Below are 17,486 nucleotides of genomic sequence, written 5' to 3' on the forward strand. Positions count from 1 at the left end.
GCCTGTGCACCTAGAGCCTGTGCTCTCCAACAAGAGGAGCCACTGCCATGAGAAGTCTGCACTGCAACGAAGAGTAACCCCCGCTCACCGCAATTAGAGAAAGCCCACGTGCAGCAACAAAGACCCAACTCAGCCAAAAATAAATAAATAAATAAAATTTAACTAAATAAATAAGTAAAAAGCCTATGGCCAGAATTACAATTTTTTAAAAAAACAGGTTTTCAGGCAGCTTCCCTGCCATCCTTGTGTTTCCATTTGCCCATTTCTGGGTATCTTTCCTCACCCTCTCTCCACACTTGTACGTATTCTTCTTAGTTTCTTATGATTCCTTTCAGTGTTTTATTTTGTGAAAATAAAACCAAAGAAAAATACACTTCCTGCTTTTTTATGCAGAAGTTAGTGTACTGATCATACCATTCTGTCTGCACATCCCCTTTTTACTTTGCAGTGTGTCTTTCCTTACCACTTCATAGCCTCTTTGTGGTATGGATATACTGTGGTTTATGTAATCAATCTTTCATTGTTGGATATATTTATTATTTAATATTATAAACAATGATAGGATTTTAAAAAAGAAAACTTTGTATAACTTGTATATATGTCGGTCTATATATATACACTCCTATAGGCTAAATTTTGCGAGTATTACTGAGTCAAGGGGTATGTATATACATACGTCTGTAACTTTGGTAGAGAGTAAGAAATTGCCTTTCAAAGGAGATGTACCAATTTATACAGCCATCAGTGGTGTGTGAAATTCTGGTTCCACACACCTTTTCTAATAACATTCCATTGTAGAGATCTATTTGACCAATCCCTGTTGTTTCATATTAGTTTTTTTCCAATTTTTGACCAGAATAATTATGTAAAATAATTTTCTTACAGTAAGTATGTGGTACTGTTTTTGAAAATGGAGAAAATTGATGTTGAAGGTAACTTAGCTGTTATGTAAATGGAAATCATTTTTAATTTACATGCCTGGGCTCACATAATGTGACAAAGCCAGGACTAGAGCCCTAGTCTAGCATTTCCATGCCAGTGTGCTCTTAGGGAAAGCCTTAGTGATTACATTTTCTCTGTCTCTTTGTTTTTGTTTTTTTTTTTCAGATTGGTTTCAGGTACACAGAAATAAATTATTCCCAATTCTTAGTTCATGACCTTGTTGTCTTTGGTCCATTCATAGCCTTTTTTGTATTTATTGATTTTTTTCATAATGAACACCCATCATCCTACCCAAGAATTACAATACGAGGTCTAAGTTACATTACCCCATGTGTTTTTTACTCTCCCATCCACCTGCTTCTGCCTGCTCCCAGAGGTGACCTGTCTCCAGAGTGACTTCCCTACTTTAATTAGAAAAGACCATGATGTGTTCCTTCCCTTTTCTGTTGCCTTGATTGTATGACTGAAGTGCTTCTCAGTTCTGGGAATGGAACTAATGGTTCCTTTGTAATCAGAGAAGGTACCCTCAGCTGTTTTCACTCTGAGTGGACTTCCTCTCCGTTGCCCTAAGTAGTGTTACTATGTACTGGCCAGAAAACTAGGCCCTGCAGGGTTTTTGTGTTGCTTTAGAGGAGACCCTTCGTTTAGTCTCAGATGAACAGCCCTGTGGGACTGGTAGTCTTCCCCTTTCTTCTACTCTTGCTGTGTAATGCTGTCTTTTCTACTTCTGTCTAATAGAAGCAGTATATCAGGGAGGTGGAATACCAGGGTTTGAATTCTAGCTTCATTGCTTTTGCTGTGACTCTAGGTAATCATTTCTGTTATTTTTAACCCACATGTATGTCAAGGAAGTCTAGTTTGGGGAGAATTCCTGGTGGAGGGACAACAGCACTGGACCCTAAAGCTCTGGGTTTGAGTCCTGACTCCAGCATTCTTTGGTAAACAGATTACCCCTTCTGATCCTCAGTTTCCTTATCCATAAAATTGGCTATATTATTTGGTCTGCCTCTCAAGACTAATGTGAGATGCATGTGAGAAAATGAAGAAGACCAGTAATATATGGCTGTCTGCCTTACAGGGATGTTGAAAGGAAGACAGCTGGCTGTGCAGAAAAGAATTTTGGTGTTGCATGAGTCCTAGTTACAGTTGACAAAAACAGAACTTAAGTTAGTATAGGTAAGAAGAGGAATATATCTGCAAGATTTTGTTGATTTTTTTTTTTTTTTTTTTTTGCGGTACGCGGGCCTCTCACTGCTGTGGCCTCTCCCGTTGCGGAGCACAGGCTCCAGACGCGCAGGCTCAGCGGCCATGGCTCACAGGCTCAGCCGCTCTGCGGCATGTGGGATCTTCCCGGACCGGGGCACGAACCCGCGTCCCTTGCATCGGCAGGCGGACTCTCAACCACTGCGCCACCAGGGAAGCCCTATCTGCAAGATTTTGGGTGGTGATTTATGAAATCCTAGAAAGAGTCGAAACAACTTAGCCACAGAGGTAGGGATGTGGCTGTGTTTCATGAACAGCTAAAATCAGGACTTCAAGTCCATTGGGATCTGCTTTCTCATCTTGACTCCCTCCTGCCTGGTAGGCTTCATTTTCGCATGGAGAAGGGTAGCAGAAAGCAGCTACTTAGAGCTCTGAGTTGTTCATATTAGTGCTTTGAGACTTGCCTGGGGAAGGGGCCCTGATGAATAAGTAGCCTTGGGTCAGGCGGCCATCCTCACACTAACCCACTGTGCCCAAGGGCAGGGCCCTTCTCACATAATCCAGCATGTGGCAGTTCCCACAGTTACTGTGTGGGATGGGGAGATGGTTCTAGAGAAACTGCTCTGTGGATAATACTTACTACCTGAATATGAGCTACATGGGTTAATTGTAATTGCCCTTTTATTTGTTATGTGTGTGTCGTCTGACCAGGTTTAAATGCAGAGTGCAATTTGAATAGCTTAGGACGTGTTTCTGAGTAGCTTTCTGAGCCCGCTTCACCCCAGTGCTCTCAGTAGTCTGCTGGCTCTTCCCGGGAGGGTGTCATGCCACTCGGATCCCTTTCTGCCCCTTTGAGCTTGGCCTCACAGAACAGCAGGGGACTGTGGTTTAAGGAGCTGCGTCCTGCCAACACACTGAGAATGCTGGTAGGGGGACTCTTCAGCCAGGAGTGCTGCAGCTGAGTTGGGAGGGGCTGATACCCTTATGCCCATGAAGATGAGTATTTCATGTTAATCTTTGTGTTCAGATCTCTCTTCCCCCACCTGCATTTCCAGAAGGTCATAAGTATAAATATCAAGACATACATCTTCATTTTCTCTAGAGTGAGTACTTAGAACTGGCTTTGGAAAAGCACACACCTACGGTAAATATTAAAGAGTTGATTGTAAAATGTGTGTACTCAAGATTAGTTTTTGTTGATACCTGCAGTATTCTGGTGAAATAGTAACTGAAAGTTATGCACTTCAGTTTCAGGTGCTCCTGTGAGTAAGTTTTGGTTTGGCTTTGGTAAAGTGAAAGAAAACAGAATCTGAGAGCAGTCTGGGACCTTAGGGTAAGGTCATCCAGTCTGTCTCAGTGGACTTACACAAAGGAAGCTGAAGACCTGCGAGGTAGACACAGTAGTAAGAAGGAGGCTTGTTGGTGGTGATTTGATGTGTCAGGGCTAGAAGTTTGGACTCTGGTTTCTCAGTGCTCTTTTCAGTATAGTACATCAGGCTGACTTGGGATTGAGCTTCACGTCTTAATTTTGGCAATAAAGTTTTTTAAAAAGTCACAGTAAAAGAAAGGTAGGAACCACCATTTCCTGAGTAGCCATTATAGGCGTAGCCACTCTATACATCTTTACAGTGTGAATATTCTTATACAAGGGGACACTGAGGTTTGCAGAGGGCTTCAGTAATTTGTCTCAAGCCTGATGTACTAACCAGCAGGACAAGTGTTACATTTGCCTTTATAACTTGTATTTTTTTTGGTGTGGTTTTTTTTTTTTTTCCTTTGAGATCTCTGAGCCTCAGTTTTCTTTGCCAGTAGAATTGGGGGAAATAGTTCATAGTTAATAAAACTATCATTAAAATGAGATAATGTATGTATAAAGTGCTTATCTCTACCACAAATCAGCATGCCAGTTCTCAGGGAGTGTTTTCTATCTGTCTCTTAAGTGGCACCTTTTCTTGTTATGCCACATAATTTATGTCAGAAGCAGGAATAAACCAAGTTTGGAGAGAACATGCCATAAACTATTTCTTCATTATTACCAAGTAGTAAATAAAGGTTGTTAAACAAGATCCTGTTTTTAAGTACGAAATGTTTAGATCTAAAAGCTGAGTGTAGGGATTTCCCTGGTGGTGCAGTGGTTAAGAATCCGCCTGCCAATGCAGGGGACGAGTCCACATGCCACAGAGCAACTAAGCCCATGTTGTCACAACTACCGCGCCAGTGCTCTAAAGCCTGAGAGCCACAACTCCTGAGCCTGCGTGCCAGAACTACTGAAGCCCTCATGCCTAGAGCCCGTGCTCTGCAGTGAGAAGCCTGCACACCACCACGAAGAGTAGCCCCTTGCTTGCTGCAACTGGAGAAAGCTCACGTGCAGCAATGAAGACCCAATGCAGCCATAAATACATACATACATACGTACATACATATTAAGTGTATTATTTAGGTAGCCTATTTCTAGAAGTTTCTAAGGCTTTGACATTGTGATGCAGCATTGTTATAGCATTGTTCCCAACATTTACCTGTCAAGGTAGGAGCTAGTAAGGATGATCAGGCCTGGGTGTAGAGAGGGGTCAGGGTCCTGGACCCCGTCCTTTGTGGTCAGCCTTGGGTAGCTTTTGGTATCCTTGGACTCTGATGAAGGTAATCACTTTGTCTGTTCATTTAATAGGTTTCTCATGTGTAAATGGGGAAAATAAAAGTTTCACCTACAGCATGTATATGCTGATCCTGTAACAATTAAAGGGCTTAGGTCAGGGCCAGCACATAATTTATTAATGCCCAATAAATTTTAGCCAGAGTAATAATTGTTAGTATTTGCAATGATGGCATCAAATAAGGGAGCTTGGGTAAGAGTACCCAAAATATAAATACATTTAATGTTGGTTGCAGTTGTTAAACTATTAATTTTCCTCTTACTTGTAAGCTTGCTGCGAGATAAGAACAAATGTTTTTTTGAAGGGTGTAGGCAGGCTCTGCGTATCATCTCCTTGCACACAGGAACGGGGAACAGGTCCAGGTGGGGCAGGTGACTGGGATCGGGCGGTGGTGGTAATCAGTGTTAGACAGCTGAAGAAACTCGAATAGCTTTCTTATTTTCAACCAGTAAGTACAAGTGTTCTTTAATGTAAGAGCAGTTCCTGTGGGCTGCCGACAATTGGTATACCGGGCTCTCACCCTGGGAAAGGTTTTACTATTATCTGTGGTCTCAGGTGGCATGAAATGGAACAAGAATGGAAGTGTCCTATCCATGGACTGACCCTTCAGAACCCAGCAGCGTGGAGGACGGAAGGCCCTATCTGTCGAGGGCATCCTCGGGGGCTGGTGTAGAGAGTTGTAATGGAAGGTGAGGTAGGATGTGTGCTAGAGCTGGTGAGTGCCTTGTGGCTTTCTGAATGCAGGGATTCCTAGATTTCCAGCACTAAATAGAGTTAATTCTAACTATAGGTATAATGGTCTAAACAGGGCAGTTGTCTGTGACATCGAGGAAAACTGTCCTCCATCAGTGGTTCTCAAACGTTAGCAAGCATCAGAATCACAGGGAGAGCTGGTTAAAACAGCTTGCTGGGCCCACCCGCAGTGTTTCTCGTGCAGTGGATCTGGAATGGGACCTGAGAACTGGCATTTCTGAGTTCCCAGGTGATGTTGATGCTACTGGTCTGGGGAACACACCTTGAGAACCACTGTTCCATAGAGCCAGGCTGCAGCTATAATACTGCAAGCCCAGTGGGATTTGAGTTAAGGTATGCATAAGGTCTCTTCCAGGCATGGCATGCTTAGAAAATGCTGAGGTTGTGTGGAGTACTACAGTAAACTGAAGAGGATTTGGAACCCTAGGTGGTGGCTGGCATGGGCTCTGAGGTGTACTGTGCCTGCGGCACACCTGCTGGGGAGGCTGGCATGAGATACACGAGCGTTAAAATGCAGGCTGGGGCTTCCCTGGTGGTGCAGTGGTTGAGAGTCCGCCTCCCGATGCAGGGGACACGGGTTCGTGCCCCGGTCCGGGAAGATCTCACGTGCCGCAGAGTGGCTGGGCCCGTGAGCCATGGCTGCTGAGCCTTTTTTTTTTTTTTTTTGCGGTACGCGGGCCTCTCACTGTTGTGGCCTCTCCCGTTGCGGAGCACAGGCTCCAGACGCGCAGGCTCAGCGGCCAATGCTCACGGGCCCAGCCGCTCTGCAGCACGCGGGATCCTCCCGGACCGGGGCACGAACCCGCGTCCCCTGCATCGGCAGGCGGACTCTCAACCACTGCGCCACCAGGGAAGCCCCACAATTCAGCTTTGCCTGGTGTATGTTAGTACTTCCCTGTGGGCAGCCTGCGTTCGGATAGGGAACATGGTGTTTGCTAAATCCCCAGAGCCATCTGATCAACGTAAATTGATCAGACTTGCCCAAGCCTGGTCCATGATCTCTTCCTTTGTGGGATTAGTCTGTTTGGGAGCATTTGCCTTCAAGCCACCAAGGGTGGAGAAAAGTCTGAGGGAACTTTCCAGAGGCAGTTTTCAGGCTTTTGTTGGGGGAGCATCTGTGAGTGTAAAATATCAAAACGGGAAAAACGAGTTGGACCACTTAGTGTTTTGAAAACTTGTAGTGCAAGGGCACATGGCCCGGAAGGTGGACCTCGGGTTGTAAAACTGGACATGGTACTTTGAGATGAAGGTCCTCCTCCCTCGGATGTCTGGTATATTTCTCCACTTTAATTACCAAGCAGGAAAACCCCTTCTGTTTGCCTTTTGAGGGTGGTGTTCCTACACTCAGCCATAAACAAAAGGAACCCGATGACTAAGCACATACCATAGTAATTTTGTGTCAAAAGCTGCTTTTAGAATGATAGTCCAGTAGGCAAATAAAACTCTTCAAAATGGATTCACATCGTATCTTACTCGGATGTGGTGAGGAGTGAAGGCAATGAGAATAGTTCCTTTTCTTACTGGGAATAGTCAGTGCCCAGATGAGATGGGTACCTCAAGCCATATTTAAATTACTGAGGTATCAGTTTGTTATGCTAGAAACAGCTGAGCTTGGGAGTCAGGTGGACGGGGTTTACATCCCCCCTCTACCCTGTCACCTTCTGTGTGACCTTGAGCAAATTAATTGGACCTTAGAGACTCAGTTTCCTCATTTGAGTATGGAGATAGTCCTATCTCACCGGGCAATGGTGAGGACCAAATGGGGTCAGGTTTTGCCTGACACATGAACTTCCCTCTCATGATGCAGGTCTAGTCTGACTCCCCATGTTGTGTGAGCTTGGAACTAAGAGCAAAATGGGGCGTGGCTGTCCTCCCTCCCTTTTGCTTGTACTCATTCCAGATGAAGTATGCAGTTGATTTGTGTGGAGAGAAAGGTTTTTCCCAAACTTTGTTTTACAGGGGTGAATTGACCTAAAACATTCTTGACCTTTTTTTATTCCATCCCTGACTTCAAGGAGTCGGGGCGGAGAGGCTGCTTGTGAGTCAGTAGCGTTGATAAGCATGAGCGTGCAGCTCCATCCTGGTCCCAGGGTCGGACGGCTCCGTGCTGACAGGTGTTGGGATGAGAGCTGCCCTGAGTCGCCCTCTTTGTTTTCCCCTTGGCACCCCACAGGGATATACGATGTTTTCATTAATTCTCCAAAGACGGTTAGTTAACAAAGATTTTTTTCACAAGTGACATAGAACACTTCTAATGAGTATAATTAAATTCTGAATAAAAATTTGTCCTCATTATAACTACCTCTTGTGAAGATCTTTTGAAATTATTTCACTTGAATTTATTTCATTTTGACATTTCAGAGACACTTTAGTTCTTTCTTGATTGGAATGTGAATCTTGGTAAAACGTTTCCTGTCCCCTTAAATTAATAATTCCTGGGCTTCCCTGGTGGCACAGTGGTTGAGAGTCCGCCTGCCGATGCAGGGGACACGGGTTCGTGCCCCGGTCCGGTAAGATCCCACATGCCGTGGAGCGGCTGGGCCCGTGAGCCGTGGCCGCTGAGCCTGCGCGTCCGGAGCCTGTGCTTGGCAGCAGGAGAGGCCACAACAGTGAGAGGCCCGTGTACCGCAAAAAAAAAAAAAAATTCCTACTCCTTAAACATGGTCTGTAAGAGTGCTTGTCCTTTTTGAATTTAGTCTCTAGAGTCTGCCTGTGTCATTCTTTGATTGGTTCAGGGTCTTTTCTCTCCTCTACCTCAGCCCGTCTGTCTTCTCCTGTCTCGTCTTTCCCTTTTATAAAGTCTGTCTGTGCGGCAAGGGTGCCATTAGGGCCAGGAACTCTTCAGGCAGATCCCAGTGAAGAGCGGCCAGCTGGGCGCTGCCGTGTGGATTTCTGTGCGTGTAGTGCCCTTCCGCCCCACGGCTGCCCCCAAACCCCAGCTCCCCCGCCGGAGGGCCTGCGGTGGGAGCCCCGGATCAGCCCCCCAGGCCCCGAGGCTTCTCTTGGCTTCACAGCAGCAGTTCCAGCGTTTGCTTGACTCTCAAACTTTCCTTTCCCCTCAGTGCTTAGTAGAAGGCGGCAAATCTTCCTGCATTTGTGTTTTTTCACTCTGCTTGCTTCTGCCCCTAATTTCTTAGAGCTAGTTTCAAGTTACTTGAGGAAACCTGTTCACCATTTGCTGTTCAGAATTAAGCCGAGTATTTCTCAGGTTCTAAGTCTTTAAAATTTTACTATAGTTATTAAAATGGTAGGGTTGTTTCGTTGTTGTTTTAAAGAACTTTGGCTACATCATCAGGTATTATGGACTGGCTTGGGATCCTATCAGTAATAACAGTGAGTCTCAAATCCCTTTTCTCATCATAGGAAGCACAGGCTGAGGACTCATAAATTTCTAATACTGGTCCCTCCTCACTGGGGCTTCCCAGCTTCCTCCCACTGTCATTTGAAAGCAGCCGGTTTATACTCACTTTGCATTGGTACCGTGAGAAAAAGTAATATTTTCTTTTGGGAAACGCGAAGCATAAAAGGAAAAAAATGAACTTACTCCTTGTTTTATAAATATATTTTGCTTCTGCCTCCAGACACTTAAGCTCCTTTCGAGGACAAAGGCTGCTTCTTATTCACCTTTGAGTCTGGCTGGGTGTTTTTTTTTTTTTTCAAAACTATGTATCACGTCACAGATTTGCATGTCATCCTTGCGCAGGGACCATGCTAATAATTAATCTTCTCCGTATTGTTCTAATTTTAGTGTATGTTCTGCCCAAGCGAGCATGGCCTTGGAATTTTTTGTGCACGTGTATGAAGAAGGTTGAAGTAATGAAAGACCTGTGCTGGAGGGTGAAGTCAGTGTTCGGGCTAGTCTAGTTCTGCTGACTCTAAGAGATAAACATCAGCTCAGAGCAGCTCATCTGATAAGGCGGTTGGATATATACAGTGTAGAAGTAGAACAGTAATAAATGAAGTAACCTTTATGCGGCAGACTCTGGGCTCCTGCTTTGTGCCGGGTACTGGGCTGGGCTTTGAAGACCCATAGAGGAAGGAAGGTAGGAGGCTGCCCAGGGAGGGGCAGTGTATTGGAGCTGAGGCTTTGAAGTATATAAACCACAGCTTACCATTTATTAGGTATGGGTCCTTGGGAAAGTTGTCTAGCACCCTGAGCCCTTGCTTCCCCTTTTCTGAAAAGGGTTTTTTTCTGAAAAAAACCCTGAAAACTGGGTTCACCTCTTGGTGGCTGTTGAGCTGATAGACACAACCAAGCCAAAGATCGGGAGAAGAAAGAATTTATTATTACTTGCAGCAAGTGAGGAGAACACCGGGGATCTTCTCCAAAGCAGTGCCTGTCTGAACAGTGAAATTAGGGAAGTTTTAAGCTAAGGGTACTTGCGTATTCGTGAAGGGGCTTGAGCGGAGGAGAATTCAGCATAGAATTGGGGCAAAGGTCCACAGAGTCCAAGCTTTAGTTGATTGAAGTCAAGAGTGGCACCATCATCATTCCATCCTCCACCTGGGTGGAGGTCCTTAGTACCTGCAGAACTCAAAGATATATTATGATGTGTATCCCTTGAGGAGGAACTAGGACTCTGCCTTATCACTGCACTGTCGTTTGAGTGCCTTTTCCCCGTTCCTGCATTCCTTTGTTCCCTCAAGATCATAAATTACTGAGACCTGTTCAAGGGTGAGCACTGTGGCCAGGCTTAGATCACAAAATGGCTTCTCTTACGTCAAGAAAGCCATTCCTGGGGCTTCCCTGGTGGCGCAGTGGTTGAGAGTCCACCTGCTGATGCAGGGGACGCGGGTTCGTGCCCTGGTCTGGGAAGATCCCACATGCTGCGGAGCGGCTGGGCCCGTGAGCCATGGCCGCTGAGCCTGCGCATCCGGAGCCTGTGCTCCGCAACGGGAGAGGCCACAACAGTGAGAGGCCCGCGTACCGCAAAACAAAAACAAAAACAAAACAACAACAAAAAAGAAAGCCATTCCTGGTTCTGTTTCTCCAGGGACCCCCTAACTTATCTGCTTATAGTATTTCCCTGTAAGGTTGTACCTACTAAATGATCCCTCAGTTCAGTATGTGGCATGCTGTAGCAGGCAGACAGTGGTGGCTTTAAGAGCAGCCCACCGCCCATTGAAGTTAGAGGTGTGGGAGCAGCGTCACCCTGTGCGTAAACAGTCTGTACACACGTGCTCTGCTGGGAGGTTTGTATGCCCAGGTGCTGGCGAGATAGGAGGACAGGGAGGCGCCTCATCCAGCAGGGACGTTTGTGGAAGGCCCCCGGGAGGTAGTGGCACCATCCCTACTTGGTAGTGAGCCAGGACTTGAAGTCCACTTAAGGATTAGCTGGCAAAGAAAGGGGGAAGAACATTCCATTCTGGGCAGTAGGAAGTCTCTGCAAAGACACCCAGACACCTCTTTTGTAAGGTTTTGGTTTCTGGTTTGCCAGGGTCAGTAGGAAATCCATGAGCTCTGCACCCTCTGCTAAATTTGCAAAGAGAAGAGTTAAATGGGTTTTTAAGAAAGGGAGGTCTTTTAAATCTGAAGTCTCCAGAATTAGAATACGCCTTTGGCTTGGCCGGGTATTTGCCTGTGAAGCTTAGTGATGGTGTCAAGTCCTCAGGAATTCAGTAGGTGCCAAGAATGGTTCCCACCCGGCCCCCCCCGTGGTGGGATCTGAGCACACTCCCTGGCAACCCACCCCCTGGTTTCCCAGTTGCTGCCAAACTCCACTTTCAGAAGGAAGTGATTCCATTCCTTTCTGACTCATGGGAATATTAAACAATCAAGATTAAATACCTTTATGTACTTCAAGGGATGGGTAGGTAAATATCTTTTGACATGTGATAGTGCAGTGACAGGAAAGGAGCAGGTCACGTTTTAATGCTATGCTAGACGGACAACAGAATGTAAAGTTTGTGTGTGTGTGGCAGGGACATACGCTATGTTGAATCTAATTGTGAAGATTTATAATAGCAAAATAATCCAATTAAAAGTCTGCCATCCCCTTCAAATACTTGTAAAAATTCTTTGTTTAGATCCAATGGCTTTAATTCCAGAAACCAGCATCTTCTGAATCTTTACTGTGTTCATAAAGGCCCTGTGCTAAATGTGATGCCTCGTCATCTCATTTAATTGTCAAAACAACTTAATGAAGCAGGTAGCGTCCCCATTTCTCACAGATGAAGATATTGAGGTTTTCTAGAACTTGTAGTTGGGTAGTTGGCAGATCTGGAGTGAGCCCAGGTAATTGGATGCCATTGTGCTCATCACCAAGCTAAAGCAATCCCATCATCCCTAAGTTTGAAAAGTTGCTCTTTTTCACAGACATAATTTTTAGTGTTTTTTTTTTCTTTTCCCCCCACACCTTAGTTTTATTCCTTGACTTCAAACCAACTCAGTGACTTGTCTGGGCTTAGCAGTTATTATTTTTCTGGCAGAGTAATATGCAATAATGTGAAGATTTTTAGGTGAAATTTAAAGAGTGTTGGACCTACTACATCTAACAGGTAGTGTTAAGACTCTGATTGGCTATGCTTATTAGATACAAAACCTTCTCCCAAAGGTTCTCTGGGAAACCTTTCATGTTAACAAGGCATCATCTCCAACGTGTATTACTTCTTAGAACACGTTCAGAACACAACAGAATGGAATAAGAAAGGTAGAGAGGGAAGGCAGTGGTGCTGTGACTGTAGGCTATTGGTGATAAGAGCCATTGAGAAAGTAAAGGGAGAACAAACAAATCTGCTATTAAAGAACCATAGCAGAAATCAGTTTGAGCTTCTTAGTGTAGTTTTAACATTCCATGTATAGGGTGAATGGATTGAGAAGAATCAATGTTCTTTGTGCTAGGTTAGTGGTTTTCCAAGAGTGGTGCCCAGACAGCAGCATAAGCATTCCCTTAGAACTTGAAAATTCTCATTCTAACTCGGACCTAGGCCGGATAAAATGAGATTAGTCTTCCTAAGATGGGGTGGATAATTATTAAACCTAATCACATCAGGATGAGGATCAGGGAATTTGGATTTTTTTCTTGTTTGTAATTGATTCTGGATTTGTTAAACTAACAATAGCACCATTTCTGTGCTGATTTGACTGTTAACACTGGATAATAACAAGGTAGTCAGATAGGTTAATAATATTTAATGAGCCCGATAAATATTACATAATTTTATATATGATATTTTTCTTTCATTTCTTCCCCCTTTTATGTTACAGGCTAAATAATAACTGAGTCTCTTGGGACTGTTTCCTTAGGTTAAAAACGTTTCTGCAGGCACGCAAGACATGCCTCCTCCCCTTTCTGACTACGGGGAGAGAGTGGACAGCCCCGTGGCCTACTCCTCCAATGGTAAAGTGAACGAGAAGCGACTGTATCCAGAGTCTTCCTATAAAACAACACCGTAAGTAGCGTCTTCCTTCTTTTGCTAGAATGAGTCCGAAAAAGTGAGTATTTGCATGTGTTTATAAATCAGTTGCTGTTTTGTGCCATTTGCAAAAAGAAAAGAAAAAACCCAATAGTTTTCACAAAGGCTGGAGACTGATCTCTGCCTTAGAGGTGGAGGCGGAATGTAGTTCTTTCCTATTTCTGGTTTTGAAGTTTAGATGAGGGTGGAAAGGTATTACTGATTGATAGCAGAGCTAAGTGTGGTTCTCAGTCTCTCCTCCTTCCTATAATTATTAGATCTCTTTTGCTAGGGGATGTGAAACTGATAAAACCTCTAGATTTTGTTTTACCCGTGGTGTGAAAAACCTCACAGTGAGTTTCTGGCCTAGAGTAGGTGCCATTCAGGTTATGGAAATAGTATCCCCGTTGCGGTTTTAGGTTACCCTGAAGTCTAAGTCTAATTCACCTTAATGACAAGAGAGAGAGATTGGGGATATTGTTAAGGACTTGGATGTAGTTTGCCTAAGGATGATAAATTAACGTTCCTGTATATAATTCTAGAACTCCAAGTTCCTTCGTAGACCAAAAAAATAAACCTTCCCTTTAGCTAATTTGATCGTTCTAAGTTAAAGGTTTATCTGCTGGGAAATTTTTGTTCAAAGTTTTATCTCCAACCTCCACTGCCACTTAGGGGGCTGAGTTTGTAGAGATCCACTCTGAGTGCATAGTAGTTTGGGTGCCTGGAGCCCCTAAGATGACACCAGCAGGTGAGTTAAGTATGGAATCAGTTTGAAGAGAATAGATTTTATTACCACCCTGGAATGGAATTTGGAAGTAGACTGGCATTCTGCCTTACCCTCTGTATGTTTTATTTTGGTCTTCAGCATCAAGCTTACTTTTGATTTCAGTTGTAAATGATTTGGAGGAAGAGCATTTTCTCTCTTCTCCTTCTCTTTGGATTTTGACAAAAACCAAATCACGTGAGGCTATGAGAGGCAGAGGTACACAGCAGAGATGCAATCCTTGTAAAAGGGTCAAGCTATGATTTGCGTGACTTCCATGCATACAAAATAAATACCTACAATGCATCTTGTGACCAGCTGTGCCTCCAAATTAATTGTAAGGCCTGCAGGGCTTCACAGCGTTCCCACATGCTGTCCCTTGTTATGAGAACTAAGATGTTTTCACAGATTCATTTGGAACAGTTTAAATATCTTACTTATTCTTCAATAAGCCAGTATATTCACGATGTAAAATTTAAAAGGAGCAAAAGGGAATCCCTTTTGTCCCCAGCTGTCTAGTTTCTCTCCCCAGGGGCAGCTAGTGTTACCAATTTCTTTTACATCCTTCCAGGGGTTATTTTTAAGTAAATATGTTGGCCAAATATGATGTTGGTTATTTTTTCCTTTTAAAACACAATAGCAAAAAAAAAAAAAAGACAATAGCATATTAAATGCATTGTTAGCAATATATCTTCGTGATTGTCCATATCAGTATACAGAGTTTACTGATCTGTTTTATAGCTACATAATATTCCATTAAATGGGTATACTAAAATTAGTTTTATTAATCCCACACTGATGCACACTTTTCCCCAATGTCTTGTTATTACAAACCTCTGCAGAGAATGAACTTGCACATTGCACATCACTTTGCAAATACGTCAGTGTATCTGGAGGAAACATTAAAAGCACAATTGCCAGGTTAAAGGAAATTGCATATTTTATTTTGATAGATGTCGTCAAATTGTACTCCCTAAGGGTTGTACCAGTTTGTACTCCAGGAGTACACCCTAGAAGTTTTTTGAAGGCCTGGAAAATGCAAATATGCTGCTTAGTTTTAGAACCCAGCAGAAGGGGAGGATGGGGATGGTGCCAAGGTAAGGGATAACGAATGCAACAGTGTGTGTGTAGTAATGACGGGAGGAGCTTGCGGCCTCTGGCGGGTAGTAGACGTTGTTGATTGTTGTCTGTGGCGGAGCATTGAGCGCTACGGAGGATTCAGCGTACGTCCTCCTGGATGACGAAGGGATGCATGTTAAGTCATAGCCTGTCTTTCTTCAGGTGTTTCTTGAAGGTGTTTAGTAACTCACCAGTGCCTCTCCTTATTATTGTAGTGGATGGAGAAGGAATTAGAATCAGAACGTTGTCTGAGGTCCAGATTAAGAATGAGGTGCCTCAGTACTAAGATGTTTTCCCCCCGAGGCATAACGTACATTCAGTAGAGAGCACTAATCTTGATACACAGCTTGATGAGAGTTCACACATGTGGTCACTGAAGTAACTACCCTTAGACCGAGAGAGAGGCATTTCAAGCACCCCAAAACGTTGTCTTCTCCACGGGTACCCCCCTTTCCCCACCACCACTGTTTTGATGCCTGTCACCATATCAGAGCTCTTATAAAATGGAATCATATGGAAATTATTCTGGTGTCTGGCTCCTTTTGCTCTCACCATAATGTCCTAACCTTCGAATTTTAAGGCAGTTAGAATTAATCCCGGATTAGGAGACAGCAGAATGTAGCTGAAGATAGTTTCTTCTCCACCCTCTCTTAAGTGAATTTGGGAGATAGTAGGTACACTCCCTACTCTCTTTTCCACACCCAGGGTGAATTAACCTTTGTAAATCAAAGAAGTGGAGTGCTGATGCGATGCAGAGCTTTCAGGGCAGGCTGACACCTTAGAGTGCCCAATGAGACCGTTGTCTGGTAGTAGTATTTAGGCTGGTAGGATAATCTGTTGGGGCTTTTACACGGGTTGTAGGAATTCACTGGTTCGCCTAAGGCCCAGAGATGGTGCTAGCTTCGAGCACAGCATGATCCAGGGACTCAGAAGATGTATCAGGGTTCTTGTTGCTATGCTGGTTTTATTCTCAGTACAGCATCTTTTGTAGCAGGCTAGCCATGCACATTCCTCAGGCTGTCCTGATCTTCTAGCGCCAGATTCGGAGAATGGAATTTACTTTCCCAAAACTTACATATCAAATCTATTGGAAAGATTCTGATTGGTCCTTTTTGGGTCCAGGAAGATGGAGTTCTCTGATTGGCAAGGCTTGGATATTCCCCTCAGTGATGATGGCAGTTTTAAAATACCATGTATATCATGGATGTCATTCTAACAGTCATTCCAACAGTCATGACACTCGTGATCATGCATTTTGTTTCTCCCTCCTCCCTGATACTGGGTGTCCTCAATGAAGAGAATTCTTGTGAATGTCTTTTCAGTTCAGTAATTACCTTGAACCCCTGCCATGTACTGGGCCAGGTGCCCCTGGGAATACGGAGTTCGTGTTCCCATGGAGGTTGCAATACAACAGGGGCGGAAGGAAGTACACAATAACTACACTGTTGGGGTGAGATAGAGCAGCAAAGGCGTGTGTGTGTGTGTGTGTGTGTGTGTGTGTGTGTGAGAGAGAGAGAGAGAGAGAGCGAGAGAGAGAGAGAAAATAAAGCAAGTTTAAAAAAGAAGGAAGTCAAAAACTACACAAGGGCAGATTTCCGCACCTAGGGGACTGAGTCAGATACTGAGGAAAGTATACAGGTGGTTACTTCTGGCTTGTGCAGATTTTTGAACTAATCAGACTTGTCTCTAAAAGTAGGTTTGAAGGTGACTAAGAGTTCACATATCCCCTAACTGTTAAATTTATATATACTTTTCTTGCCAAGCATTTCGTTTTTAGCTTCCATGCTGTATCAAGTTATTGTTTAGTGTTTGAAAGGGTGTAGGAAGAGGGGAGATGGAAAACTTCTAAGGTGAAGATTTATAATATCAATACCTAATATAAAATTACGGGAGGAGGCCCGCCTTAATATTTTGGGTTTTTTTTCTAATTTCTTTTGCCCTTTAGCATCCTCCCCCTCTGGCCCCCAGCACTTCAAACAAACCCACTGCATTCTAAAGGTTTTATTTGCCACCTCGAAGCTAAGAAGCATAGTACCTGGCAGAGTGTCTAGGAACTCGTTAATCATTGACTCACAGAGAAAGTCACATTTTCCTTCCTTTAGAAGTAGCATTAACAGAGCACTCAAAACCACGTTAACCTGGATAAATTTAGAAAGAAGAAATAAATACCACCACCACCCCAGCTACCACCCCCGCCTAAAGCTTTAGGAGTCTATAAGAAATTAATAAGTGTGATTAGAAATCTAAGACTTTGGCAACGGTTAGAACCAAGCAGTTTTGGATCACCTAGAAAACAGTCCACCTCGTGGATAAAGCTCAAGATGACAGTTCTGTAAGTTGAAAGCAATAAAAAACGAAATCTGTCAGACTTTTAAATAGTTGACTTGAATAGCAAGGCTGATGTTGGAAAGTCTCAGGTGCCTTGTTTCTCCTCTTGCCCTACTCCAACTCTGCTACAGGGGGAAAGTGTAGCTTTGCATTTCTGTTACTCAGAAGTAGTCTACAGTTGCCACAGCTCTTGGTCTTTTATTCCATGTTAGGCTTCGTTTTTCTGCTTGTGGCAGAAACATTATATGCAATTTAAAAATCTGATGCAATATTAAATAATTGGCGTTACGAAAATAAGTGTAATGTTAACTCTTCCATTTCATTCGTTCTAC

The 17,486-nt window shown here is 43.8% G+C and overlaps 1 protein-coding gene and 1 non-coding gene across 3 annotated transcripts in view; one reads left to right on the forward strand and one right to left on the reverse strand.

Annotated features, from left to right (window-relative positions):
• OCLN (occludin) overlaps window positions 1-17,486 on the forward strand; it is a 45,191-nt gene that overhangs the window by 19,733 nt on the left and 7,972 nt on the right. For both annotated transcript variants that reach the window (XM_065873307.1, XM_065873308.1), the window contains one exon: window positions 12,796-12,941. In XM_065873307.1, coding sequence (XP_065729379.1) covers window positions 12,796-12,941 — 146 coding nt within the window. The remainder of the gene's footprint in view (window positions 1-12,795; window positions 12,942-17,486) is intronic.
• Window positions 9,208-9,319, reverse strand: LOC136121725 (U6 spliceosomal RNA). The gene has a single exon (XR_010655748.1). It is a non-coding gene; the product is annotated as a U6 spliceosomal RNA (small nuclear RNA).

This window comes from Phocoena phocoena, chromosome 3, assembly GCF_963924675.1.
Source record: "Phocoena phocoena chromosome 3, mPhoPho1.1, whole genome shotgun sequence".
Classification (NCBI taxonomy): Eukaryota; Metazoa; Chordata; class Mammalia; order Artiodactyla; family Phocoenidae; genus Phocoena; species Phocoena phocoena.